The sequence below is a fragment of the Carassius gibelio genome, chromosome B10 (genome assembly GCF_023724105.1).
Source record: "Carassius gibelio isolate Cgi1373 ecotype wild population from Czech Republic chromosome B10, carGib1.2-hapl.c, whole genome shotgun sequence".
NCBI classification, from domain to species: domain Eukaryota; kingdom Metazoa; phylum Chordata; class Actinopteri; order Cypriniformes; family Cyprinidae; genus Carassius; species Carassius gibelio.
Window position 1 is genome coordinate 18,824,423 of NC_068405.1, and position 24,242 is coordinate 18,848,664.

Here is a 24,242-nt window from a genome sequence, read left to right on the forward strand (position 1 = left end):
ATTGGTATAGAAGTTTATTAATATCAGGCAACAATATTAGTTACACATTTCATTACAAACTTTTATACAGTATAGGCCTTAGACTACAATTAGATTTGGATATTTCTCCCAAATATTTAGGTAGCCTAGTTTGACTTTTATGAGTAAAATTTTGAGACAGCAGAATTACATCCCTGTTAAACAGATTTGCAGGCAGCATGTTTTATTCTCCCACATATCATGTAGGCTACGTCTCCCCGATTAAAGTTTCTAAAATGCTTTCAACACTGTTCTGGAATGAGGTTCATTCAGTGTCCACTGTCCTAACTGCAAAACAACATGGCTCTTTGTATCTCTCTCTCGCTGAGCAAAGTGGGCGAGGTTTTTGCTCACCTCAGGGATGCTGCTAGACAGCACTAGATCGCATTTGTAGTGAAGGCGTCGTCAGGGGAGCTGCAGAGAGAGAAAATGCTGTCGGACTGAACGCTCACTCTCTGGCCACACGGACTGCTTTCCTTGATGGCTCAAGCGGATTCCCGAAGCGAAGTGAATGCGAACTATGAAGAGAACATATGCTGCAATTAAACCTTTGGAATAACATTCGCTTCAGATTAAAATGGAAATGAACAGAAAACCACTTCGTGTTTTATCTCACACTGTAAAGCGATATCATTTTAGCGCGGGGCTGATGTGTTTGTTTGTTTTGTCCGCTGAAGCTCATAAATGTCACGATAACTTCATGCGTTATGACGGGTTGGTGAGCTGTGAAGAGATTATGCTACCTCTCAAAGTGCCCAGAAGCACCCATAAACTAACTTTATACAGATATAACATCTCGGTTTTAACCGAGAGAGCGTTTTCAGCCAATGGGACCGACATGGACTTGCGCGCGCTGTCACTGCAGGACAACAACATCCAGGTGATCCAAAGTTGTGCGTTTTGTGGACTCCCACGACTTGTTTCCTTAGATTTAAGTCACAACCGTTTAAGGGTTGTGTGCTCTGAAGCTTTTAATGGCTTGGAACGGCTACGTCATCTTAACCTCAGTAACAACTTAATGACTTTGGGCGCGTGGCAAGTCGCTCCGTCCACGGACAGTTTGTGTAATCTCCAGAAATTGGACCTGTCTGGAAATTGTTTGAAGGTTATTCCTCTTTCTTGGCTTGGCAACCTCAATTTAACCACTTTAATACTCACGAATAATTCAATTGCGACATTGGATAAGCACAGTTTAGCAAAACTAAACGAATTCGAGGGAATACAAATTTACTTATCACACAACCCGTTCGACTGTAAATGTGACAAAGTGAAGGAGTTTTATGATTGGCTGAAGAACAGCTCCCAATGTGCAGACGTAACTAGTCTGAAATGCGCGCAACCAGAAAAGAAGAAGAATACATTCGTAAAGGATCTAGAAAAGAGGGATATGGAGTGCCAAAACTTGGATGCCCGGTCTTATGTGCTTCTCGGCATTGTGTTGGCCCTCATTGGAGTTGTGTTCCTCATGGTGTTATATTTGAACAGAAGAGGCATCAAGAGGTGGCTCAATAACATTAGAGAGGCCTGCCGGGATCAAATGGAGGTGTATCATTACAGATATGAACAGGACTCCGATCCCAGGTTAGCAAACGTTGCCGTTTAATCGGAACCTGCTGACCTCATCTCTCTGAACTGTTTGATGAAACGCTATGACAACGAAACTGGAGTTTGTGGCTCTTAAGTCCATGTATGTTAGCTTTAAGACAAGCAAACTCTTAAAAGATCACAAAATAAACTTTCAGCAGAAATACACTTAATAACTTTAAGTTTTGGGAGAATGAATATGGAATTTCAGTAACCCATTTTGCAATCATGGGTGTGGGTTTTATTTTTTATTTTTTTGTCTTAAAAAAAATGTAATGGGAATGCATCTCCAACCTCTCTGGGAACAGCAATTGAGTTGAATGGGAATGCTAATGGATAGCGTTCTCCAGGTATTTCAGATCTCATTGCAAGCAATAGAAGGTAACAACTCATGTTCCAAACTGTGATGTAAATGGAAGCCTATTGGCTATTTTGAAAAAAAAATCCTTTGCCAGAAATTCATATTTCAGTTGGAAACTGCATCTATAAAGCAAAGAAAAGAAGGTTCATTAAACAATTTCATCACTTTAAGTATTAATTTGTATTAGATGCTATGGAAAGAAAACAGTGGTAGCTGTATATACATTTATCAGTTTAAAAAAATAATACTAATACATAAATAACAATTCCAAATAATGTAGGAAAGTGCAGGATATATGTAACACTCCTTGCTTTCCTCAATGCATTAAATTATTGCATCAAACAGTCCAGAAGGCCTAATTAAAATCTGGGAAAATGTAAGCAAAAATATACAATAACTTACCTTATAATGCTTAATGCATTTAATGAAATAGGTAAATGATCAGCTTCCGTCACATTATTTTAAAATCTTTAAGTGCATTAGTGTGAATGTATATGCACAAATATTACATGCACTACCTGGAGGACTGCTTGAATTTTGCTCTTTTTTTACCTTATATAACCTTGTATATGGTGCCAATACTCTCTTGGTCTGGAGTTGAGAGAGTGAGTTTTTTCTTTTATTTTATTTTTTTGGGGTAATGTTTGAATCTAGACCTTTGTTTGTGGAGATTTGACTGTACAAATATGTGCAATTCTAAACTTCATCAACTGTTTGTATATTTTGAATGACTGTTATGCAGCCCAGATATTACAATATAGAGCAGTGACATAATACAATTTTATAAATAAATGACTTGCATCCTCAAAAAAATTCAAGATGTCCTTATTGACTACTCTTTTTGTGTTTTGTTATTTATGGTTCCAATTTCTTTTTAATTCTAGTTGTCCTTCTTTTTGTTTTTAAACAAATATTCTGGATTTCGTTATTGAAAATATCAAATAAAGGCAACAGAATGAAGCAATCCAGGTTGAGAGCAAATCAGTTATTTCCCATACAAACACATTTTAAGGCATCATTTGATTTCAGTGAAGCAACTGGCAGTTTCTTACAGTTAGAAGGATATCATTGAAAACTTTCAAATAGAGTTTGTGTACACTCAGTTTTTCCTCTCAGTCTATTTCTTTTTTTAAAAAACTACTAAGAGGATATCTCTTCCCAATACTGATGATAGTTGGAGACAATTTGCTGCTAATAAAAGAACAGAGGCACGACTGAAGATAAATCTGTGACATAATTATAGCAGAGCTGGGATTAATCCCATCAGGGTCATTACTATAAGAGGGCAAGCTGATGTCCTATAAATCCTGAGTCTCGCCCCCGAATCTGCTTCATTTGTCCAGGTTTAATTACTAGGTTCCTTATGATTGGGTATTTGATTTTAAACACAAGGTAAGTTGGGCAGCAGCACAACCCCCGATACAAATCCTGTAGGTACTGAAAAGAAAAAGAATGTCCTGTGCAAACCTATTTCCCTTATTTTATATTGTTTATGTCCCTGCGCCTTCAGGGGTAACATTTCATTATTTTCAGAATTCATACTTGATATAGAGTTTTGAGGTTTCTCAAAATATCGCAGAACTAGTGATGCTGATGCTGGCCAAGAAAGCTGCAGGTGTCCATATGTGCTGATGGCATCAGTTCAGGCCTTAGATGAAAGGAAAGAATACCTTCTGCCTCAGCATCTTTCATTTCTTATATTCAGCTCCTCAAAAAGGCAAAGATTTTTTTCTGTTTCTCACATACATGAACATATAAATCGTATGACCTACTCCAGACCCCAGTCTCTCAGTGTCTCAGAGTTGGTCAATATCCGTGTGTAAAGAATTAGGCCTCTGACTTAGAGTCTATTGCTCCTGTAAGCCTGATTGAAATTCAAAATGACTTTGTCCAGTTCACTGCCTTTCTAAAATTGAAGAAACGGTCAAATATTTATGCCGACCACAGCAAAAAAAAAGAAAAAGAGGAAGGGATTATGAATGAAACCCATCGAAATAGGCTATCTTCTCTCATAATGGCCAGCCATAGTCTTTTGTGCTCCTCTGGTCTTGTGCCAACTCATTCTCTATAGTGCTGGGACAACCAGCCATTACGATTCTATATTATCTTTTACACACCAGGAACATATTAGCATACTGCCAGCCAAGCAACTAGACCTGTTTTTAATAGATTTCAGAAGTTTTTCAGAAGTCTTTGATCTTATGTGTTATTGGCACAAAACTATCCCAGTATATTATAATTTCTCTCTCTTTAATAAATGTATGACATGAATAAATGGATTTTATAATAAGTAGTGTTTTTATTTACAGTAAATGCAGTGATTTAAATGGTTAAAAACAATCTGGTACTTCTCCAAAGAAAAAAAAAAAAAGAGTCATATTATTAGCATGATCTCCCTTAAGTACTTACTAATTATTGCGATGTCTGTGCATTCGGGATTGTGATGATACAGACTCATTATTTTAAAACGATTGTTTTCATCAGTCTAATTGAGACTCATTAAAATCTTAATTAGAATGACTTATGAATCTCAGTTAGTGAGAAAATGACAAAACACAAGTGTTTTTCTTTTATAAAGGGAAATGTGGATTATAGATGAGGCAAAAGCAGCTATCAAAGAATATTATGTTTGAAGATTCTGAAAGACATTGAAGGCAGATGTCAGCTGCTGTCTAACTGGAGCTTCTATCAAAGCAAAATCAAGCAAGCAGATGCAACATCTCATTATTATTCACATCTGAATTTTATCTCACCATACATCACTGCAGTCTACTCTCAATATTTTAAATAATCGTTATAGGAGAAAAGCTTATCTCTATCTGATGAAAATTGTTAACCTCAGCTGACCTCATAATTTCCTGATCATACAAATCAAATACATTTTCTTATTAATGACTAGGAGCTCTATCTTTCATGTCTATTTGAGTTTGGAGTGATAATTTAACTCGCTGTGAGGACAAGCATTGTTGGGTTTACATTATGTCCTCCTCTAAAGTCATTAACCCTAACCCTCATGAGATGAGAGCAGTAATCATTCACAGACTAGACCCTGATTGCTTCTGTCTCAGAATTGCCTTATAAAGACAGACAAATTAGTCAGTTTGTCAGTGTTGCCTTTATTTAGAGACAGTTAGGTTTTCCGGGGAGTCATTAGGTTGTTTATGAGTGGGTTTTTTGTTATTGGATTCTAGGTTCTTTGTACAGTATTAGGTGTCCATCTAAGTCCAAACAACGGTCATTCTGGTGACCAGTGGCAGATTGGAAACATTAGCTCATCTGGAGAAGCTGTGTCCACTCTAAACACCTCAAATTAAGACATTGGTCAATCTAATATAACCTCAGTATGGGCAGCCCAAATCCCTTATAGAGCAGAAGCTTTGATTAAAATGAATGAAGTCCTGATTATGTGTTATCAAAAGCCAATCATACAGTTCCTTATGAAGGTGAAAAACAAAACATACACACTTTTTTTTTTTTACTATCCAAATTAAGACAGATGTCTGGTGATGTGTTTTACTACAGCAGCACTATTTGTTCATTTGCATTATGATTCTCAGATGAAACAGTGCCTTCAGGCGTCCCAAATTAATTTCATTTACAGCTTTTCACAGTCGATTTGAAACGTGTCTCCAAACTCAGGTTCTCAAAACAGTTAACACCAGTGATCTGATTACTTTGTTTATAAAACCAACCAATACTTTAAAATATCTGAAAAATGTTTTACACACATCACATACATTTACATACAATTTGTCCAAAAACAACAAACGAAACTGTAATTCGTCATGCTATCAAATGAACATGATGTATTTTTGACTGGCCCTAAACTGATAACTATTCATTTAATCATACACTGAACACAGGAAATGCAGTTTTCCTAATCATTTACACATTTCTCACAAATGCTTTAGAGTAATAATAAAAGGGAAAGTATACAAAGAGCAAGAAGGAATAAGCTAAATAATAATAATTATACGAGCGTTGGGTCTCTCAGTGGGTTCAGGTGTGATGCAGACACACCTGTGGTGTTAGTTTACAGTAAGAGAAACAGGAGAGGGAATCCCAGTTTAACTGGTTTAATCAAAGGAGGTTTGTATATGTTACGTCACGCATGTGGTCTATAATAAACAGAAGAGATACAAAGAAAACAGTGGTTAATATATCAGTAATATATTAATTAACATACACGATTGAATTGCGTGTCGATTAGTAAAATGACAAGCAGATTGCAAGAACGATGCATATGCTCAATATTAGAATCAGGAAACCTTAACATAATCAAATTCGACATTTGCCACTTGTGAACAGGTAACACAAATGAGACATGTACTGTACATGTCCTTCATTGTTTTCTGTGGAAATGTAGGCCACTGATCATTAGACCATGTCAGATGTGTCACAGAATATAGGTAAATCCTGATTGAGGATTTACGCTGGCCCTTCAAATGGAGTGTAGCACCTTGGGATTGCGATCTGATTCAAACTTTGGAGCTCTTGTTGCCAGTCTTGCCATCTGATTAACAGCCTGTCAGATGTGACTGGGTTATCCCACCCTAGATTGTTCTTCCACAAATCCTGGACCAGCACTTTGACTCGGGTATAGTAAGTGGAATTAGATAACCCAGGGGATCATACTGAGATGCCAAATGTCTGTAGACATTATGCAGAGTAGGTTTAAGGCATCCAGATTGGCTAGGTTTGTAGCATAACGAGTCTGTGAGACACTTCCACCGTAGCCCAAGTGTACCTTCCAGGAGGTCAGTACTCTTCTGTGATAGCCAGAGCTCTATATTCTGTGTTCTTGCTTCAGGCAAGAGGGGAGATGCTGAATAACCTCAGGTCTGTTGCTGGCCCATTGGTGAGCAAAAATTGTCATAGGCTGTCTACTAATGCTCTAGCTTCAGCAACAGTTTTAAGGCTACGGAGACAGTTGTCTAGATAAAAGGAAATTTTGACCATTCTCACCAGTGCTGGGTCCACTTGTGTGTGGTTCTGAGCAATTTATTGCAGTGCATATATGGCACAGCAAGAGCTTCACATTGTGCCTAATGGTAAGACTTGACATTTGTAGATCTTATGCTGTTCTGTCCTCTACATGTCTCTCCACAGAAAGCATACAATAGGCTTATCACTTGGCAAGAGGTGAACCTAGTGGAACATACCCTTCACATCTCCACTGATGGCTACAGGATGTCCATGGAACCTCAGCAAGACACCAAGTAAAGATGGACTAAGAACAGTCCCAGGCAGGAGGATGTCATTTAAAGTTTTGCCTTGGTATGAATAAGAACAATTCTGTCCTTGTTGTTATGCGTGACTCCAAGGATTGCTCAGCTTCTTATGTTGATATCTTTACCATATAGCTAGCTTCTTGCAGTTTCTTCATTTCAGAACAATAAGACCTAAGGTCTTTAATAAAGTTTATGCTCAGTGCTTCGAAGGTTCGCCTTCACTGATTCTTTAGCGGTTTTAAGAAGTTGAGCACTGGGCCGTATGAGCAAGGGAGTGGCGTATCACATAACTTCACTGATTTCTACTCTGGGGGTATGTGTCTGGAGAAGAGAGAAGGCATACTGGTCTTACTTGGCAAGTGGCTTTCTTCTCATTTACATAGGGCAGGGTATCAATTTGCCAGAGGCGTTCTGCATTCTTGAATAGCTCATTACTTTGTGTGGTTGTGGTTATGTGGAGACAATGTGGGGTGGAAAGGGTGCTTTGACTGAACCCAGTGGGATCTTGGAGGGTGCAACCAAGTCTGGTACAGATGCCAATCGGTCCATTTGCAGTCCCATACACACTGGCTGAACAGGATTAAGCCGGTGAGGCATGTCAGACCCAATAAGCCATATATATTAGGCTCAGTCAATCAAGGGTAAGCAAGGACCTAAGATGCTCATACTTGCGCTGAAGAGTGGACGCAGGATAGAAATTCTTGGAAAGTCTCAGGTTATCTGTGGTGAAAGCATAAGGAAACAGCTATTTCTTGCATGGTCTGTGCAAGGGTGACACGTGAAGGGAAAGAGTGGTTCCATGCAGATTGACTACATCCTAATGGACAGTGTGTAGAGTGTGTTCTACAGGCTGAGACAAAACAATGCTATGCTCTGAGCATTACCTTTTGAGATCTCTTGGATGGGTCTAGATAGGCCTGAAGGGTAGTTACGTTGACCAACAGCACACTCTTTTGGATCTGTAAGACTGCAACATGCAAGGTGGTCAGGTGCAACTCTTTAAAGTTTAGAGTACAATTGTCTGAAGTATGAGATTGCCCACATTTCCAACAGTGCTATTTGCTCTGTGGTCAGTATCTTGAACTAGGGACACGCATTAAGGAAGTGGTTCTTGGTGTTACAGTATGGGTAGAAGGGTTGAATCTTAGAGGGGTCTTAGATTTCGTCTGTCCCTGCAAGGCTGAACTGGCATCAGCTGAGTACTAGATGGATGTGGATCTCTCCTTTGGACGAGAAGGTACTGACCTTTTCTGGTCTTTCTAGTCTATAAGGTGGTGGAGTAGGTAGAGAAAGGGGTGTAATGAGAGAGAAGAAGAAGAGTAGAACAGGTAGAAAAAGGTGAGCAGAGAGGGAGATGTGAGAAAAGAGGAGAGAAGAAGGAAAGGGAGAAGAGATTAGTAGATAGGTGAATTGGTGTAGTGGAAAGAGTGGATAACAGGGTGGAAGGGGTAGAAGGAGAGGTAGATTGTGCAAAAGAATTAAAAAAAAAATATATATATATATATATATATATATATATATATAGTAACCTAATTGACCATGTAAAAAAATTCTAAAAAAAATTCCCATTTTGAGTGTTATTTGCTCCTTTTCATCAGGGGCTGTAATGGGGTGAGTTAGGGAGATCGGGGAGCCAGTGCCTCCGTGTTAACTCCCACCCCCCAGCCCCCATAATTTGGAAACGGATCTCAACAAACAATTATGGGTGGAATGCACACTTTGTCATGTAAACTATAAAAAAAGAAAAAGAGCAGTGCAGAGTGCAGAGCCAGAGACATGCATGCTTTTACAGCGCTGTGCATTATAACCAATCACACATGATTGTGTTGAGCTTATGAATGCAATGACCAATCAGAGGCATTCACATCCTGATCTGGGCTCTATCTCTCTTTTAAGTTCTGATAGTATTATTTTGTATTCTGAGTTTGGGGAGATCAGCTAACTTGCTCTGAGGACGAACAATGTTGTGTTTACATTGTGTCTCCACTAAGGTCATTAACCCTGAACCTCATGAGATGAGAGCAGCCAGGGGTTAATTAGAGCAGAAATCCTTCACACAGACCAGACTTGATTTGTTTGTGTCTCAGAGCTGCTTAAATAAGACAGACAAATTAGTCACTTTATAAATGTTGTCCTAATTAAGAGAGAATTATGTTGTTCAGGGAGTCATTAGGTTGTTTTTGAGACTGTGTTTTCCCTTAAGAGACTATACAGTATGTATACAGTTGTCCATTTACAAAGAGATAGCTGTGTTTTGTTCTAAACTTTACATTTCTGAGTCCAAACAGTGGTCATTCTGTTAACTACTTGTCTGACCAATGTCAGATTGAAAACATTAGCTCAACAGGAGAAGATGTGTCAACTCAAAATTTAATTAAGACAATTGGTAAATCTAAGAGTCTCTGGTCAGCCCAAATCACTAGTACAGTGGAAACTTTGATTCAAGTGAATTAAATCCTGATTAGGTGTTATCAAATCTAATTGAAAGGACAGTTCACCCAAAAATTACAATTCTGTCGACATTTACTCACCCTATTTGTTCCAAACCTATATGAGTTTCTTTACTCTGCTGAACACGAGAGAAGATATTTGGAGGAATGTTGGTGGCCAGTAGACGGTAGCCATTGACTTCCATAGTATGGAAAAACATCAAAGTATACTTTGGGTTTTATGTGAATACAAGGGTCAATGTCCAGTGCATGTGATGCACAACCATGACGTGCACAACCAAGTCATGTCAAATCAATTGTATTTATATAACAGTTTATTCAATAAAGATAATTTCAAAGCAGTATAGCAACAAATTCATATTCAGCTGAAAAGCAACTTTAACAAGCCAAGGGTGACATTAAGTAAGTTCAGTCCTGAATCAATCCAGATTGACAACTGTAAAGTTTATTTTTGCACATACATGAACATATGAGTGCTATGGCAAACTCCACTGAACACTGACGAAGCAAAATATAGTAGTGTTTAACATTATATCATATCTGTTTGTAGTTTGGCCATTTGGTGTTTGTGTCTATTTTTATAAGATTTCAAATGGTTTTGAAAGAAGTGTTTGTTTTTGCAATATAAAGTTCTGCATTCTTTGTGCATCCTGTTTTGTGTGTAAAGTTAAAGGGGGGGTGAAATGCTATTTCATGCATACTGAGTTTTTTATACTGTTAAAGAGTTGGATTCCCATGTTAAACATGGACAAAGTTTCAAAAATTAAGTTGTACGTTTGAAGGAGTATTTTTGTTCCAAAAATACTCCTTCCGGTTTGTCACAAGTTTCGGAAAGTTTTTTTCGAGTATGGCTCTGTGTGACGTTAGATGGAGCGGAATTTCCTTATATGAGGCCTTCTTTTATATAAAAGGAGTGTGTTTTTGGTTGCCAGGGCAAGACAACCCTGCACAGATTACCAAAAAAAAACAGCATTAAGGGACCAGTGGATGGAGTTTATTTTTATAGAGCATCAACGGAGTTGTGCAAGTGTTTGTGTTTGTTCCCTGCATTTCGAAGATGCTTGTTTTACAAACAAGGCCCAGTTTGACGCCGGATTTGCGTATCGTTTATTTCTTAAGGATGATGCAGTCACAACGAAAAAGGGTCACGATCGTGTGTTGGAACCGCATGCGGTGAGTAAAACTGCTTCAAATATCTCTGTGTTGTTAACTTAGCTATCGGCATCAAGTAAACAACATGCGATGTTGTCATCAAACTGCACTTCCCACATGTACGCCTTAAAAAAAAAAAAAAAAGACGACATAAAGTGGAACTTAGTCATTTTCCAAAACCGCTAAGGAAATATATACAGTTTCAATACATACTACATAGAGACGTCCTGATGTAGTCGTTGCTGCTGCTGCTCTTGTTCAATTTCAGCCTCGGGATCTGATTATGGATCATAAATATACGCTGAATCTGACTGTTAGCCATAGTTTGTTTTGGATGGTTTTGTCCTCACGGTAATGTCACAGCTTCCAGACGCTGTCAACGCAAAAGCCTACTGGCGCTCGTGATTCTTTAGCTCTGCCCACACGTCACGCCTCCAGCCGCTCGTGTTTTTCCGAAAAAAATCGGCACATACTATCTTTCTCTTATGAATATAATAAAACTAAAGACTTTTTGGAGATATGAAGGATGCAGTACTACTCTTTAGGTACTCAAGATTAACAGGATATTGAGTGAACATGAGAATTTCACCCCCCCTTTAAGAGAAAAGGAGCCATAGTAATTAACTTCAAAAGAACAGAAACAGCTTAATATCTGTAAAAAGATAAATTATTTTTAGCGATATTACAGAATTTAATACCTCAGTCAATCAAGTATACCTTGTGTTCACACTTCACTGTAGTACAGTAGTGTAATTTTAAGTAATATTTTTGTTACATGATTTTCACACTTTGAGTGTTATTTAGTTCATAATGCCACCTTTGCATTATCCTTTGTTTTTTTTTTCATTACAAAAATGAAAACAAAAATAAACAAACTAATTAGTGACACTTAAGGCAATTAGTTATACCATCATTAATCTCAAATTAATGAAGTAAAAATCTCTAATGAATGTCTTTTCTCTCAAGACTATTAGATATAGTACAAGAGGTTCTTTCCATTTTAATGACACCTCTAGAGGAAATATTGGCCAATATATTGCCCAAAATCTTCTCAAGTTCACATTCAGGATTTAAAGTGATCCAAAACTGTGAAGCAGAAACAAAAACGGTGGTTCTTTGTTCACAAACCTCTAGAACACGCTTCCATGTATGTGTTAATATTCAATTAACAATCAATGTAATATGTTAAATATAGATTTTCACTGGTATATTTCTGGTTGAAATTCATAAGGGCTTATGACCTAAAATAATACAGTTGTTAAAGGTAATTTGTATAGCAAAGACTGTTTATGACTGTTTCTCACAGGTATTTGGTTTCTCGCCGACTAAGAGCAAAGAACGCTGCAAAGAAGCTGGGTCCGAGAAAAAGGACAGCCATGCAAAACACCAGCAACTCCATCATTCAGCCTGTAGGATTTTACATTGTTGGCTTGAGTTCAATGCCTTACAGTAATATCTATGTCATGTTCCTCACTCTGCTTTATGTGATAACAGTCATGTGCAATGTCTTTCTGATCACCATCGTTTTCTATGACCACCGTCTTCATGTCCCAAAGTTCATGGCTGTTGGAAATCTTTCTTTAGTTGATATTGTTCTCAGTACCTCTCTTGTGCCTGGCATGATCAAAACTTACATTGTTCTGGACAATTTTGTGCCATTTAAACTGTGCCTTGTGCAAATGTACACTTACTATACTTTTTTATCCCTTGAAACATTTTCCTTATGTATTCTCTCTTATGACAGGTTCATTGCAATCTGTTTCCCTTTAAGACAAGAGTCTATTAACACAAACACCAAAATGGCTTATATAATCAGTGCAGTTTGGTTCTTTTGTATTGTTATAGTTCTCTATGCTGTTGCATCCATCCCATCTCTGTCCTTTTGTGGCTCTCTTAAGGTCAACAGCTATTTTTGTGATTATGCTCCTGTTTTAGTACTTGCTTGTAGCGATACGACATCCCAGTGGAATTTTGCAACTGTTTTAACTATAATATTCAATGCTGGACCTTTGATTTTTATTTTCTTGACCTACATGGGTATTCTGACCGCTGTGTTCAGAATGAAAAATAATCAGAGCCGTTATAAGGCGCTGGCCACATGCTCAGAGCACCTCATATTAGTGACCCTTTTCTTCATTCCTATTGTAATCATCTTCAGTTTTACATTTTTTGGAGTTATTTGGAACCCCACTGTAGGTCTGGTGTGCTTGTCTGTCTCATCCCTCATCACACCCTGTGTGAATCCCATCCTCTACTCACTGAAAACTAAAGAGATTCGAAGCAGGATTCATTCTTTGTTAACCCAGAGACTGTCTGTTCATCCTCTAAAAACATCACATTAATGTACAATTGTTCAGTAATGTACAGTGGTTCAAGTGTAAAGTGCTGAAATTATTTATAATATTATCTGTGAGGCGTTCGATAATGCTCCTTGTGATGGTATTATACTGTGTTCATATTAAAAAGCATTAGTTTTCAATAAAATCTCCTAATTTAATTTGCTCTGCAGTTATCCAGTATAAACTAACAGACTAAAATTATATATATATATATATATATATATATATATATTTGTATGTATGTATTATTTGCAATAATCAATAATTATAATCATAATCCAGTTTAATAATCAAGTGAGATTTTTGTTAGCACAAGGAGTGTGACAACAGCCAGTGCTCCAAACAGGGATCTGATCTCATCATGAAAAAACAGAACAAATTGAGACAGACTAGATCTAGAAGAACTGTGGTGACGTCTCCAAGATGCTTCAAGAGGCCTACCTGGCGAGCTACATGAAAAACGAGGGCAAAAACTGCGTTAGGGGCTAAGGGTGGTATAGCACCAAATGTTGATTTAATTTAGTTAATAGAAGTTAGTTAATTTTTCACTGATAAAGAAAATGTATGACATTATTTTTGACAGAATCCTCATTTTACAGCATTTTTACACAAGTGCTTGAAATTTTTAACAGTACTGTAGCTTTGCAGGTAGGTTTCTTGGAGGTGTTGCCACAGTTCTTCTGGATTTAGTCGGTTTCACTTTGTTCTGTTTCTTCATGTCATTCAAGGCAGATCATTTTTAGTTGGTGAAAATGTTCTAATAACTTTGGCCACCAAAAGCTGGACCAGCTGGTAGCTGAGTTGCTGCTAGAGGGTACGCCATAATGTCAATTTAGAGACCTTATGTTTACTGTACATGTCTTTAAAGCCAGCTATCATTTACACAATTAACATGATGTAACAGAGGTTTCCAACAGGAATCGCTATTCTCTGAGGCAAAACACAAATAATAAAATTAGAATCAAAAATGACTATTTGTCTGGAAAGTGAATAAATACTTAAGACCACAATCTAATATAAAAACATAAATATGGTATATCTAGAAAAGACTTAACTGACTATATAAATGCAGTGGCTTTGGACATAAGAAGCACTTCAGCCCATTGCAATTATCTTTTATAACACTGCAGTCTAGAGGATGACAGTTGTAACTACACTTCCTGTCAGGGATCTGCAAGAAATGGGACCCAAATGCAGAATGAGCAGACAAGGGTATTTTATTAACAAGACAAAGACTGGAACAGCTGGGGAATTTGCAGTGAAACAGTTCAAACAGATGGGCTGGGCAGACAACAATACGGGCAGGAGGGATGACCACTGACCACAGGCCCAAGCACAGAGTAGGCAGCTCCAGAGGAAGGGCCAGGTAGACACAGGAAACTCGTAGCTTCAAGTGAAACTGCAACGTCACCAGACTAGTCGCAAGGTAGAGACTCACAAGACCAGAGACTTGACACGTGAGAGAGGTGAGCTGCTTCCAGGCAGTGGGGTACAGTGGTCAGGAAATCCGAGTGGGGCCAAGACAGGACAATACACAAAAACAAGACTCAAAACGACACAGACAATTGAAGACAAAATTAGAACAAAGCAAAAGAAAACCAAAGCTATAATCCAAGAGTAAGAACAAAACTCAATCCAAAACTGGAATCACTTAAGCAAGAATAAATGAAAGTTTAAATCGAATGAGAAACAAAACTAGATTAGAATAAACAAAAAGACTTCCTTTTCTTTTAAACTAGACAAAGCTAAAGACCAAAAAGGATATAAACAACTAGATAAGAGATCAAAATAATTATCAAGCTCAAAGGGATAAATTCTAGGCCAAGAGATGGGTAAACACCAAAAACGAACCAGCAGAGACACAAGGAAAGAAACCCCAATATATAGGAAAGTACACATGAGGATCAGGTGAAAACAATCAAGCAGACAAGGGCTAAACAAGGGGGCGTGAACAGGGGTAACAAGGAGGTGGGACAAGGGGAGCACGTGGCAGACACAAACAAAGACAGAACCATGTGCTTAGACACAAAACAAACAAAGAAACATGGAACAGAGACAAGATGGACAGGGCTGTCAGGGCAGGATCCTGACACTTCCCTTTTTACTTGCGTTTCCTGTCCGTATTAATGAAATGACATGGCTGCACAAGTTATGAAACCTTAAACTCCTGACCCCTTCATTAACTGCAAAAGCAGGTTTACCGTAATACTAAACGTGGAAGTTTTGCTACAGACTCAAGTGTGAAGGGGGAAAAAAAATTAAGTGGGATTTTGACACTCCATTATATAATTGTATACACACGCATGTGCAAAAACACACACACATACACGTTGGGTTTCCATGTTTTACGGAGACCTTCCATAAAGGCATAATGATTTTTAAACTGTACAAACTGTATTTTCTATCTACTTATAAACCCACCCCTCAATGAAAACATCTTCAAAAAAGATCATTCTGTATGACTTATTGGTTTTGTAAATTATTACTTTACAAAAGCTTCAAAGCTAAATCCAGGTGGTTGACATTGATGCACTTGATTCATCTGGTGCAAAATCTCATTAATATTCTTATCTGATTTTAATCTCGCCATATATCCCTACATCCATCTCTTAATATTTCACTAATCGTTATAGGAGATGAGCTCATCTTGATCTGATGAAATTGATCATTGTTAATGAACACATAAAAACTAAATATATGGTGACTTCAGTTGACCTTTTAAATTCCAGATCGTCCTCCTCTTAATGACTGGGACCTCTCATTTAAGTTCTGAGAGTATTATGATACTTTTTGAGTTTTGGGAGCGAAATTAACTTGCTCTGAGGACAAAAAATTATTGTTTCACTGTGTCTCCTCTACGGTCCATTGGATCCTGCACAGTAGGTGTCCAATGAGATGTCAACATTTTTTCAAGTCCAAACAATGGACTTTTTCATAAATCCTTTAATTGCTGCCATTTTAGGTTCAAACCAGATGTCTTGATCAGCTGTTTTTTCATCCTCAGTCAAAAGATTTGCAACTTCGTTGTTGAGACGGTTAAACTCATTTAGTGATGTTGCAAAATCATTTTCCATCATATTTTTCACCCGGTGTAAATTTTGAGCATCACTCATCATTGATTCTAACTCCTTTCTTTTGCTTGTCAGAATTCCTAATGTTCTTCTTCTCAGTGCAATGCACCTCTGCAATCTCTCTTCTAATGCCTTCTCTGTCAGTTTATGTGACCTTCCCTTTTCCATTGTATCCTCAATACATCTTTGTTGACCTTTTAAATTCCAGATCGTCCTCCTCTTAATGACTGGGACCTCTCATTTAAGTTCTGAGAGTATTATGATACTTTTTGAGGACAAAAATTTGTTGTGTTGCACTGTGTCTCCTCTACGGTCCATTGGATCCTGCACAGTAGGTGTCCAATGAGATGTCAACATTTTTTCAAGTCCAAACAATGGTCTTATGGTTTGTCTGACCAGTGGCAGATTGGAAGCATTAGCTTATCTGCAAAAGCTGTGTCAAGACAATTAAGACATCAGGTGAATCCAAAAGCCTCTGGACAGCCCAAATCACTCATACAGTGGAAACTTTGATTGAGATGTATGAAGCCCTGATTCTGTAATCAAAGCTAATTATAAGTTTTCTTAAGCATTTAAATAGTGGGTTATGAACATAAAAATATAATGAACTTGCATACGTTTGTGCATAGTGGTTCTTGAAGCACTGACTCCAGCTGCAGTCCACTCTTTTTGAATCTCCCCCACATTTTTGAATGGTTTTTGTTTCCCAATTCTCTCCAGGGTGCAGTTATCCCTATTGCTTGTACACTTTTTTCTACCACATCTTTTCCTTCCCTTTGCCTATCTATTAATGTGCTTGGACACAGAGCTCTGTGAACAGCCAGACTATTTTGCAATGACCTGTTGTGTCTTGCCCTCCTTGTGCAAGGTGTCAGTGGTCGTCTTTTGGACAACTGTCAAATCAGCAGTCTTCCCCATGATTGTGTAGCCTTCAGAACTAGACTGAGAGACCATTTAAAGGCCTTTGCAGGCCTTTAAATTGTCTCTCATTAAGGTAATTAGCTTATTAGAGTTTGGCACCAGGTGTCTTCAATATTGAATCTTTTCACAATATTCTATTTTTCTGAGCTACTGAATTTGGGATTTTCCTCCATTGTCAATTATAATCATCGAAATTAAAAGAAATAAACATTTGTAATATATCAGTCTGTGTGTAATGAATGAATATAATATACAAGTTTCACTTTTTGAATGGAATTAGTGAAATCAACTTTTTATGAATATAATGTAATATATATATTAGCCTTTACTTATCCCAAACTTCTGAAGGATAGTGTCTTATATATAAATAATTATTTATTATATATATAATTTATTTAATATATGAATTTGTGTTGTTCTACAAAGCTTTTCGTGATCCCTCTGGGGGGGGTTTGCTGTTGTTACAAAAATAAACTGACTAATTAGAGACACATGAAGCAATTAGTTACACCTTAATTAATCTCACATTTATTAAGTAATATGTGTTTATGAATATCTTTTCTCTAAAGGCTATTTAGATACTGTATACTTTTCTTTTTAATGACATCTTTGGGGGGGGGGGGATTGACCTATATATTTCCCAAAATGTTCTTAATTTCACATTCAGTGTTCACAGTAACCTTGGACAGTGAAGAAGAGGCAAAAATCGCAAGGTAGACAACAGCATCTGCATTATCCACAAACTACAGCATCATTGTTGCATGTAAGTATACAATAATTGTGACATGTCAATTGTAGATTTTCATAGATTTTGTAGATTTCTGGTTGAATGTCATAAAGGCTTATGTTCTCAAATGATATGTAAGTAATTTGTATAGCAAAGACTGTTTATGACTGTTTCTCACAGGTATTTGGTTTCTCGCCCACTAAGAGTAGGGCACACTGCAAGGAAGCCAAGTCGTAAAAAAGGACAGCCATGCAAAACACCAGCAACTCCATCATTCAGCCTGTAGGATTTTACATTGTTGCACTGAGTTCAATGCCTTACAGTAATATCTATGTCATGTTCCTCACTCTGCTTTATGTGATCACAGTCATGTGCAATGTCTTTCTGATCACCATCATTTTCTATGACCACCGTCTTCATGTCCCAAAGTTCATGGCTGTTGGTAATCTGGCTTTGGTTGATATTGTACTCAGTACCTCTCTTGTGCCTGGCATGATCAAAACTTACATTGTTCAAGACAATTTTGTGCCATTCAAACTGTGCCTTGTGCAAATGTACACTTATTATGTTTTTTTAACACTCGAACCATTATCCTTATGTATTCTCTCTTATGACAGGTTCATTGCAATCTGTTTCCCTCTAAGACAAGACAATATAAATACAAACACCAGAATGGTTTATATAGTCTGTGCAGCTTGGTTCTTTTGTATTGTTATAATTCTGTATCCTGTTGCATCCATTCCATCTCTGTCCTTTTGTGGCTCTCTCAAGGTCAACAGCTATTTTTGTGATTATGCTCCTGTTTTAAGAATCGCTTGTAGCGATACAACATCCCAGTGGAATTTTGCAACTGCTTTAACTATAATAACCAATGCTGGACCTTTGATTTTTATTTTCTTTACCTACATGGGTATTCTGACCGCTGTGTTCAGAATGAAAAATAATCAGAGCCGTTATAAGGCGCTGGCCACATGCTCAGAGCACCTCATATTAGTGACCCTTTTCTTCATTCCTATTGTAATCATCTTCAATCTTGGACTTTTTGGAATTATTATAAACCCAAACGTAAGAACAGTGTGCTTGTCTCTGTCATCCCTTCTCACGCCCTGCATCAATCCCATCCTCTACTCACTGAAAACTAAAGAGATTCGAAGCAGGATTCATTCATTGGTAACCCAGAGACTGTCTGTTCATCCTCTAAAAATACACATTAATGTACAACATTGAGATTATTTATACTCTTATTCTGGAGGCTTTCTGTGTTGCTTCCTGTATTATCTTGTGGTCATTTGAAAAAGCTCTTTTCAATAATAAATGTAAATCTGCTGTTAACTTTGTTCAGCTTGCAGGATTTAGTCATAAAGAACACATGTATTGTGCGTAATTTCTATACTGTATTCAGACAACTTTTGTTAGCTCTTATATAAATAAATAATTATTTATTATTGGATTTAATTTATTTATTTTATATCTTAAAATAAATCAGTGGGCTGTTCTAGAAATATTTTAAAGCTTTTATCTTTACATTTGAGGTTTTTAAATATATGATTTTGCCCATTTTTCATAATGCCACCTACCTTTTTATGGTTGTTACAAAAATCTAAACAAAAATAAACAGACTAAATAGTGTCACTAAGGAAATTAATTACACCATTAATACCACATTCATTAAGTAAAAAGTGACTGTTTAGATAACGAGCAATACTTGCTGGCAGACACTTCTAACTGTTTACTAAAATGCTACAACGCAATCATGTATTCTACTTTATTAAAGTTTTAACCAGGATAAAATCGTATGTCAAAAGCTAAGCAGTAGCATTTACAAATAACAGCATATCTAAAAGTATGGAGAAGGGTCTGGCTGCAGACTTGCATTCTCAGACTTGCACTCTCAGGCACTTGTGCTTCCGCTAGCGATGTCACTTGCAGTCTTTTTTTATTTTTATTTTTTTTCTATTTATTGATAACTTTTTGTTGGAATCTTTAAAAATTTTACAACAGTAGCCAGGTGGTGAAGACAAGAAAAAAATAAACTAAATTACAATGTCACTTGCAATCGCTACTTGCATTCTCAGACTTGCACTCTCAGACACCTGTGCTTCCGATAGCGACATCACTTGCAGTCTTTATTTTATTAAATTTTTTTGTTCTATTTATTTATAACTTTTTGTTTGAATCTCTCAACATTTTAGAACAGTAGCCAGGTGGTGAAGACAAGAAAAAATAAACGAAACTACTTGCACTCTCCGCTACCTGTAAATGCTCATTTTCACTCAATATCCTGTTAATCTTGAGTACCTATAGAGTAGAACTGCATCCTTCATAACTCCAAAAAGTCTTTAGTTTTATTATATTCATAAGAGAAAGATAGTCTGTACCGATTTTTTCCAGAAAAACACGACCGACTGGAGGCGTGACGTGTAGGCGGAGCTAAAGAATCACGAGCGCCAGTAGGCTTTTGCGTTGAGAACGTTTGGAAGTTGTGACATTACCGTGAGGAAAAAAAACCATCATCCAAAACAAACCATGGCTAACAGTTAGATTCAGCGTTTATTTATGATCCAGAATCAGAACCCGAGGCTGAAACTGAACGAGAGCAGCAGCAGCAACAACTCGCTCCGAGCGGGGCTCGAACCCGGGTCTCTGGCATGGGAGGCGGACGCACTAACAAGGAGGCAGAGATATTTGAAGCAGTTTTACTCACCGCCTGCGGTTCCAACATACGATCGTGACCCTTTTTCGTTGGGATTGCATCATCCTTAAGAAATAAACGAAACGGTTGTGGCACCTATTCACTTCTAATTCTTCTGTACCACTTTTTGAAGTCAGTCAAATTATAAACAGTATTTGAAACACGAGCAAACCACGATCTTCATTTTAAATGTTTACTTCCAAAACAAAAAAAAATTAAAAATGTTACATGGTACAATCAGGGTATCTTCCGTCCATTCCAAATCCGTTTCAAATTAAAAAACAGAAAACGAAAAACTCAAGAGGATTCAAGTGAGAGAACATGAATTCAATAACGAGAAATGGAAAAATGGCTCGTTTATTCGTTATTCCATCTAGGTTAACAAACGGAAAATGAGTTTTTGACTTGATTTCTCATTTTGTCGTTTTGGGTTTAAAAAACGGCTTATGGCTTCAATATTTCATTCGCACTTGTGGGCGGAGCTGAAACGCTCCTTTCATCTGATTGGTCGGATCGCTCCGCCTTCAACTCAATCTTACATTCTTTCAGAATAAGAGTCTTATAAGAGTAGTGTCTGAAACCACCGCTCACTGTTAATTAACAGTTAATTTGAGTCAGATGTTGCTGCGCACATAATTCGTGCTGCTGTGACTTGCAAGTCACGCCTTTAAATTATTTCTAGGTTATAGTATTGTATGAATATTGTCCCACTGTAAATACAGTGCAAATAGTTTTGTCTCCTTGGATAAAAGTGAAGAGGAAATAAAAATCAATAATAGACTGAACAGTTCCATGATAATATGTCTGTAACATTTACCACTCTCATCTTTTAAGTCAAAAGGCAATAGGTAGGTGTGTGTGTGACATTAATAATTAATTGGGAAAATTACTATAATTAAATTTATGAAATATATTAGTAATATTCGTTTTATTACATACTAAATTGAATGGTTTTTCTTTTAGTCTTCTTTGTTGGCCTTGAGAAAGCCAACATATATTTGAACATTATTATCATTTATTATGAGAGTAATTGACAACGACTAAAATTTGAATGTTTCACCAAATTTCCTTCTCAAAAAATCCTAGTGACTTTCATTATCTAAGCAATGAAGGTCTTACACTTAATGTCCACTAGAGGGGGAGACAGGATTTCTATTTACGTAAAATGGCAAATAAATACATTAATTTCATGTGTACTACCATGAATATGCCATATCTGTGTACAAGAATAAACTTCACACTTCAAGCTGTACTTAAAACTTCCCATTCTGGCTTTTTCAACCTACCTCCAAATGTATTTTAATATATTTTTTATTCACACTGGTTTATGCATTTAATGTTTGTCCATCTAGAACTTTTATTTTTCATGAGCTGTACATTGTAAGATGTACTCAGTGTTGATAAATCACATTCACTGAATGTAAATGCTAATGTCAGGACTCTCAGTCCTCCTCTTGGATGGCCAGTGTCCTACAAAGTTTAGCTACCCCAAATAAACACACCTAAGCTAAGCAAGGTCTTCAGGATCAGTAGCAATGTCCAAGCAAGTGTGTTGGAATTGAACTCTGCAGAACATGGTTCTCCCGGTTCAGGACTGGGTTTTAAATCTATAAATGCATTTGTACAGTTGGGTGTCTGCATGCAGAGGTGTACTTCAGTAAGTACAATGTAAACTGTAATCTATAAAGACAAATCTTCAGATAAGCATTAAGGCCACTGCCTTGAGGTCTCCATCCATTGGTCAAAACAGACCTCGCACCCCACCACACTCCTGCTAGCTGTCAACATTAATTGCGGCTGGTGCCAAATAAAAATTATTATGCATCCCTTGTGCATTGTTCAAATTCACTACCCTTTCGTTATGTTCGGGATGAAAACATTCACTCAATTAAACTGCTATAAGCATTAGATAAAAAAGTTTTCACCTAATTTATTGTTGGTGGATGTTTTTTTTTCACTGACTTCCATTATAATTACATTTTTGATTGCAAAGCCATGAAACATAATCATGCATTCTTGATTGTTTGTGGTTTTCCCTGTTGGGAAGAGGTAAAATTTGTTATTTTTTACAGTTGATCACTAGGTGGGACCATCAACCCTTTAGATAGGCCTGTGCAAAAAAAAAAAAGCTTAGTTTCTGACTTGTATATAGAGTTATGTGGAGTATAACAGCAAATTATATTGTGTGTACACAGCAAAATCCCCAGTGTTAATTTAACACTCTGAGTGTGGATTATATAAACACTGAAGCAGTGTTAAAAGTAACACTGAAGCAGAGTCGAAGTTAATGAGATAATTAAGAAGTTAATTGAGTTATGATTGAGCATTATTGAAGACACCTGATGTTAACAAGCAGAATCACCAAACAAGAAAATCACAATTTGTGTGTCACCATTATAGTGGTCAGTGTTTGCTTTAGTTGGGATCTTGGCTTGTGAATTTTTAAATTAAAAGTTTGTGTGTCAAGCCAAGAGCAAAAATCACTGGGTGTTGATGATTATGTTTTAATGTAATTGTTGCTTGACCTTAATCACTGAACTCTTTTACAGTCTCTTCTCTTCTTATGGATCATTATTGATTGTAACAGCTTTGATTACACAATGAAAGAGTCTGTATTTTCTATACATTTTGTAGGCATCTCTTGTGATTCTGTGATTGAGATTTTTTTTTTTTTATTAAAGAGTTTTAATTTTAGGCACACACAAATAACAAGAATCAGCATATGAATCTCAACAACGGTGACAAACAGCATATCCAGATAAACAGATCTACTCTGAACATCACAAAACTAGATACTAAAAATTCACATAAAAACAGCAAAAATAAAATATAGTTAGAATAAAAAGTTAAAAAGACAGATCAGCTCATAATTTATTCAGGCCGCAATGCATGATGGGAGCCATGGATGAGTTTTTATTGGCTACAACATGCTTTTTTTGATGGTCACCGTTGTTGTGATGCTCACGCTGATTCCTGATGTCTGTGTGTCTAAACTAAAGAACTCTTTCTTTATGTAGAACTAAGTTTTAAAAACATGTCATATTATGGCAAAAATGCTGGATCACTTTTTTATCCATCTTATTTATGTACACAGTAAAGAAACCTGAACTCAGGCATTCAGGTCAATCCATGACAATTAGTCCAAATCACAATCAATACCATAAGATTGCCTTTGCTGTGGTCTGTCTGTATGGTATAACTCAGTTGCCACAGCCACACAAAATCTAAAGTTAATAACTGAAGGGTCAAAGTACCAACTAAAGCAAACACTGACCACTATAATGGTGACACACAAATTGTGATTTTTCTCGGTTGGTGATTCTGCTTGTTAACATCAGGTGTCTTCAATAATGGTCAATCATAACTCAATTAACTTCTTAATTATCTCATTAACTTCGACTCTGCTTCAGTGTTACTTTTAACACTGCTTCAGTGTTTATATAATCCACACTCAGAGTGTTAAATTAACACTGGGGATTTTGCTGTGTATGTGTGTAGGAGAGAGAGAGAGAGAGAGAGAGAGAGAGAGAGAGAGAGAGAGAGAGAGAGACTTTTCAGAGAGGTGCATATTTGGATTTCTTCAGATACATCAAGGTAAGTAAACAAAGGTCTCTCCCACACTCTCTCTCTCTCTCTCTCAAACACACACACACACACTATAATTTGCTGTTAAACTCCATATAACTCTATATACAG

General features: G+C 37.0%; 3 protein-coding genes across 3 annotated transcripts; all 3 read left to right on the top strand.

Annotated features, from left to right (window-relative positions):
• Positions 1-294: 294 nt before the first annotated feature.
• LOC127966503 (trophoblast glycoprotein-like) lies at positions 295-2,060 on the top strand. The gene has a single exon (XM_052567524.1). The coding sequence runs from the start codon at positions 596-598 to the stop codon at positions 1,619-1,621; it is 1,026 nt and encodes a 341-aa protein (XP_052423484.1). The 5' UTR covers positions 295-595; the 3' UTR covers positions 1,622-2,060.
• Positions 2,061-12,109: 10,049 nt separating this feature from the next.
• On the top strand, positions 12,110-13,179 carry LOC127966504 (olfactory receptor 10A2-like). Its single transcript, XM_052567526.1, has one exon. It carries the CDS (start codon positions 12,173-12,175, stop codon positions 13,136-13,138), a length of 966 nt encoding a protein of 321 aa, XP_052423486.1. The 5' UTR covers positions 12,110-12,172; the 3' UTR covers positions 13,139-13,179.
• A 4,614-nt stretch (positions 13,180-17,793) lies between these two features.
• On the top strand, positions 17,794-19,081 carry LOC127966114 (olfactory receptor 10A2-like). The gene is made up of 2 exons (XM_052566950.1): positions 17,794-17,890; positions 18,035-19,081. The coding sequence occupies exon 2, from the start codon at positions 18,104-18,106 to the stop codon at positions 19,079-19,081; it is 978 nt and encodes a 325-aa protein (XP_052422910.1). The 5' UTR covers positions 17,794-17,890; positions 18,035-18,103.
• Positions 19,082-24,242: the final 5,161 nt, after the last annotated feature.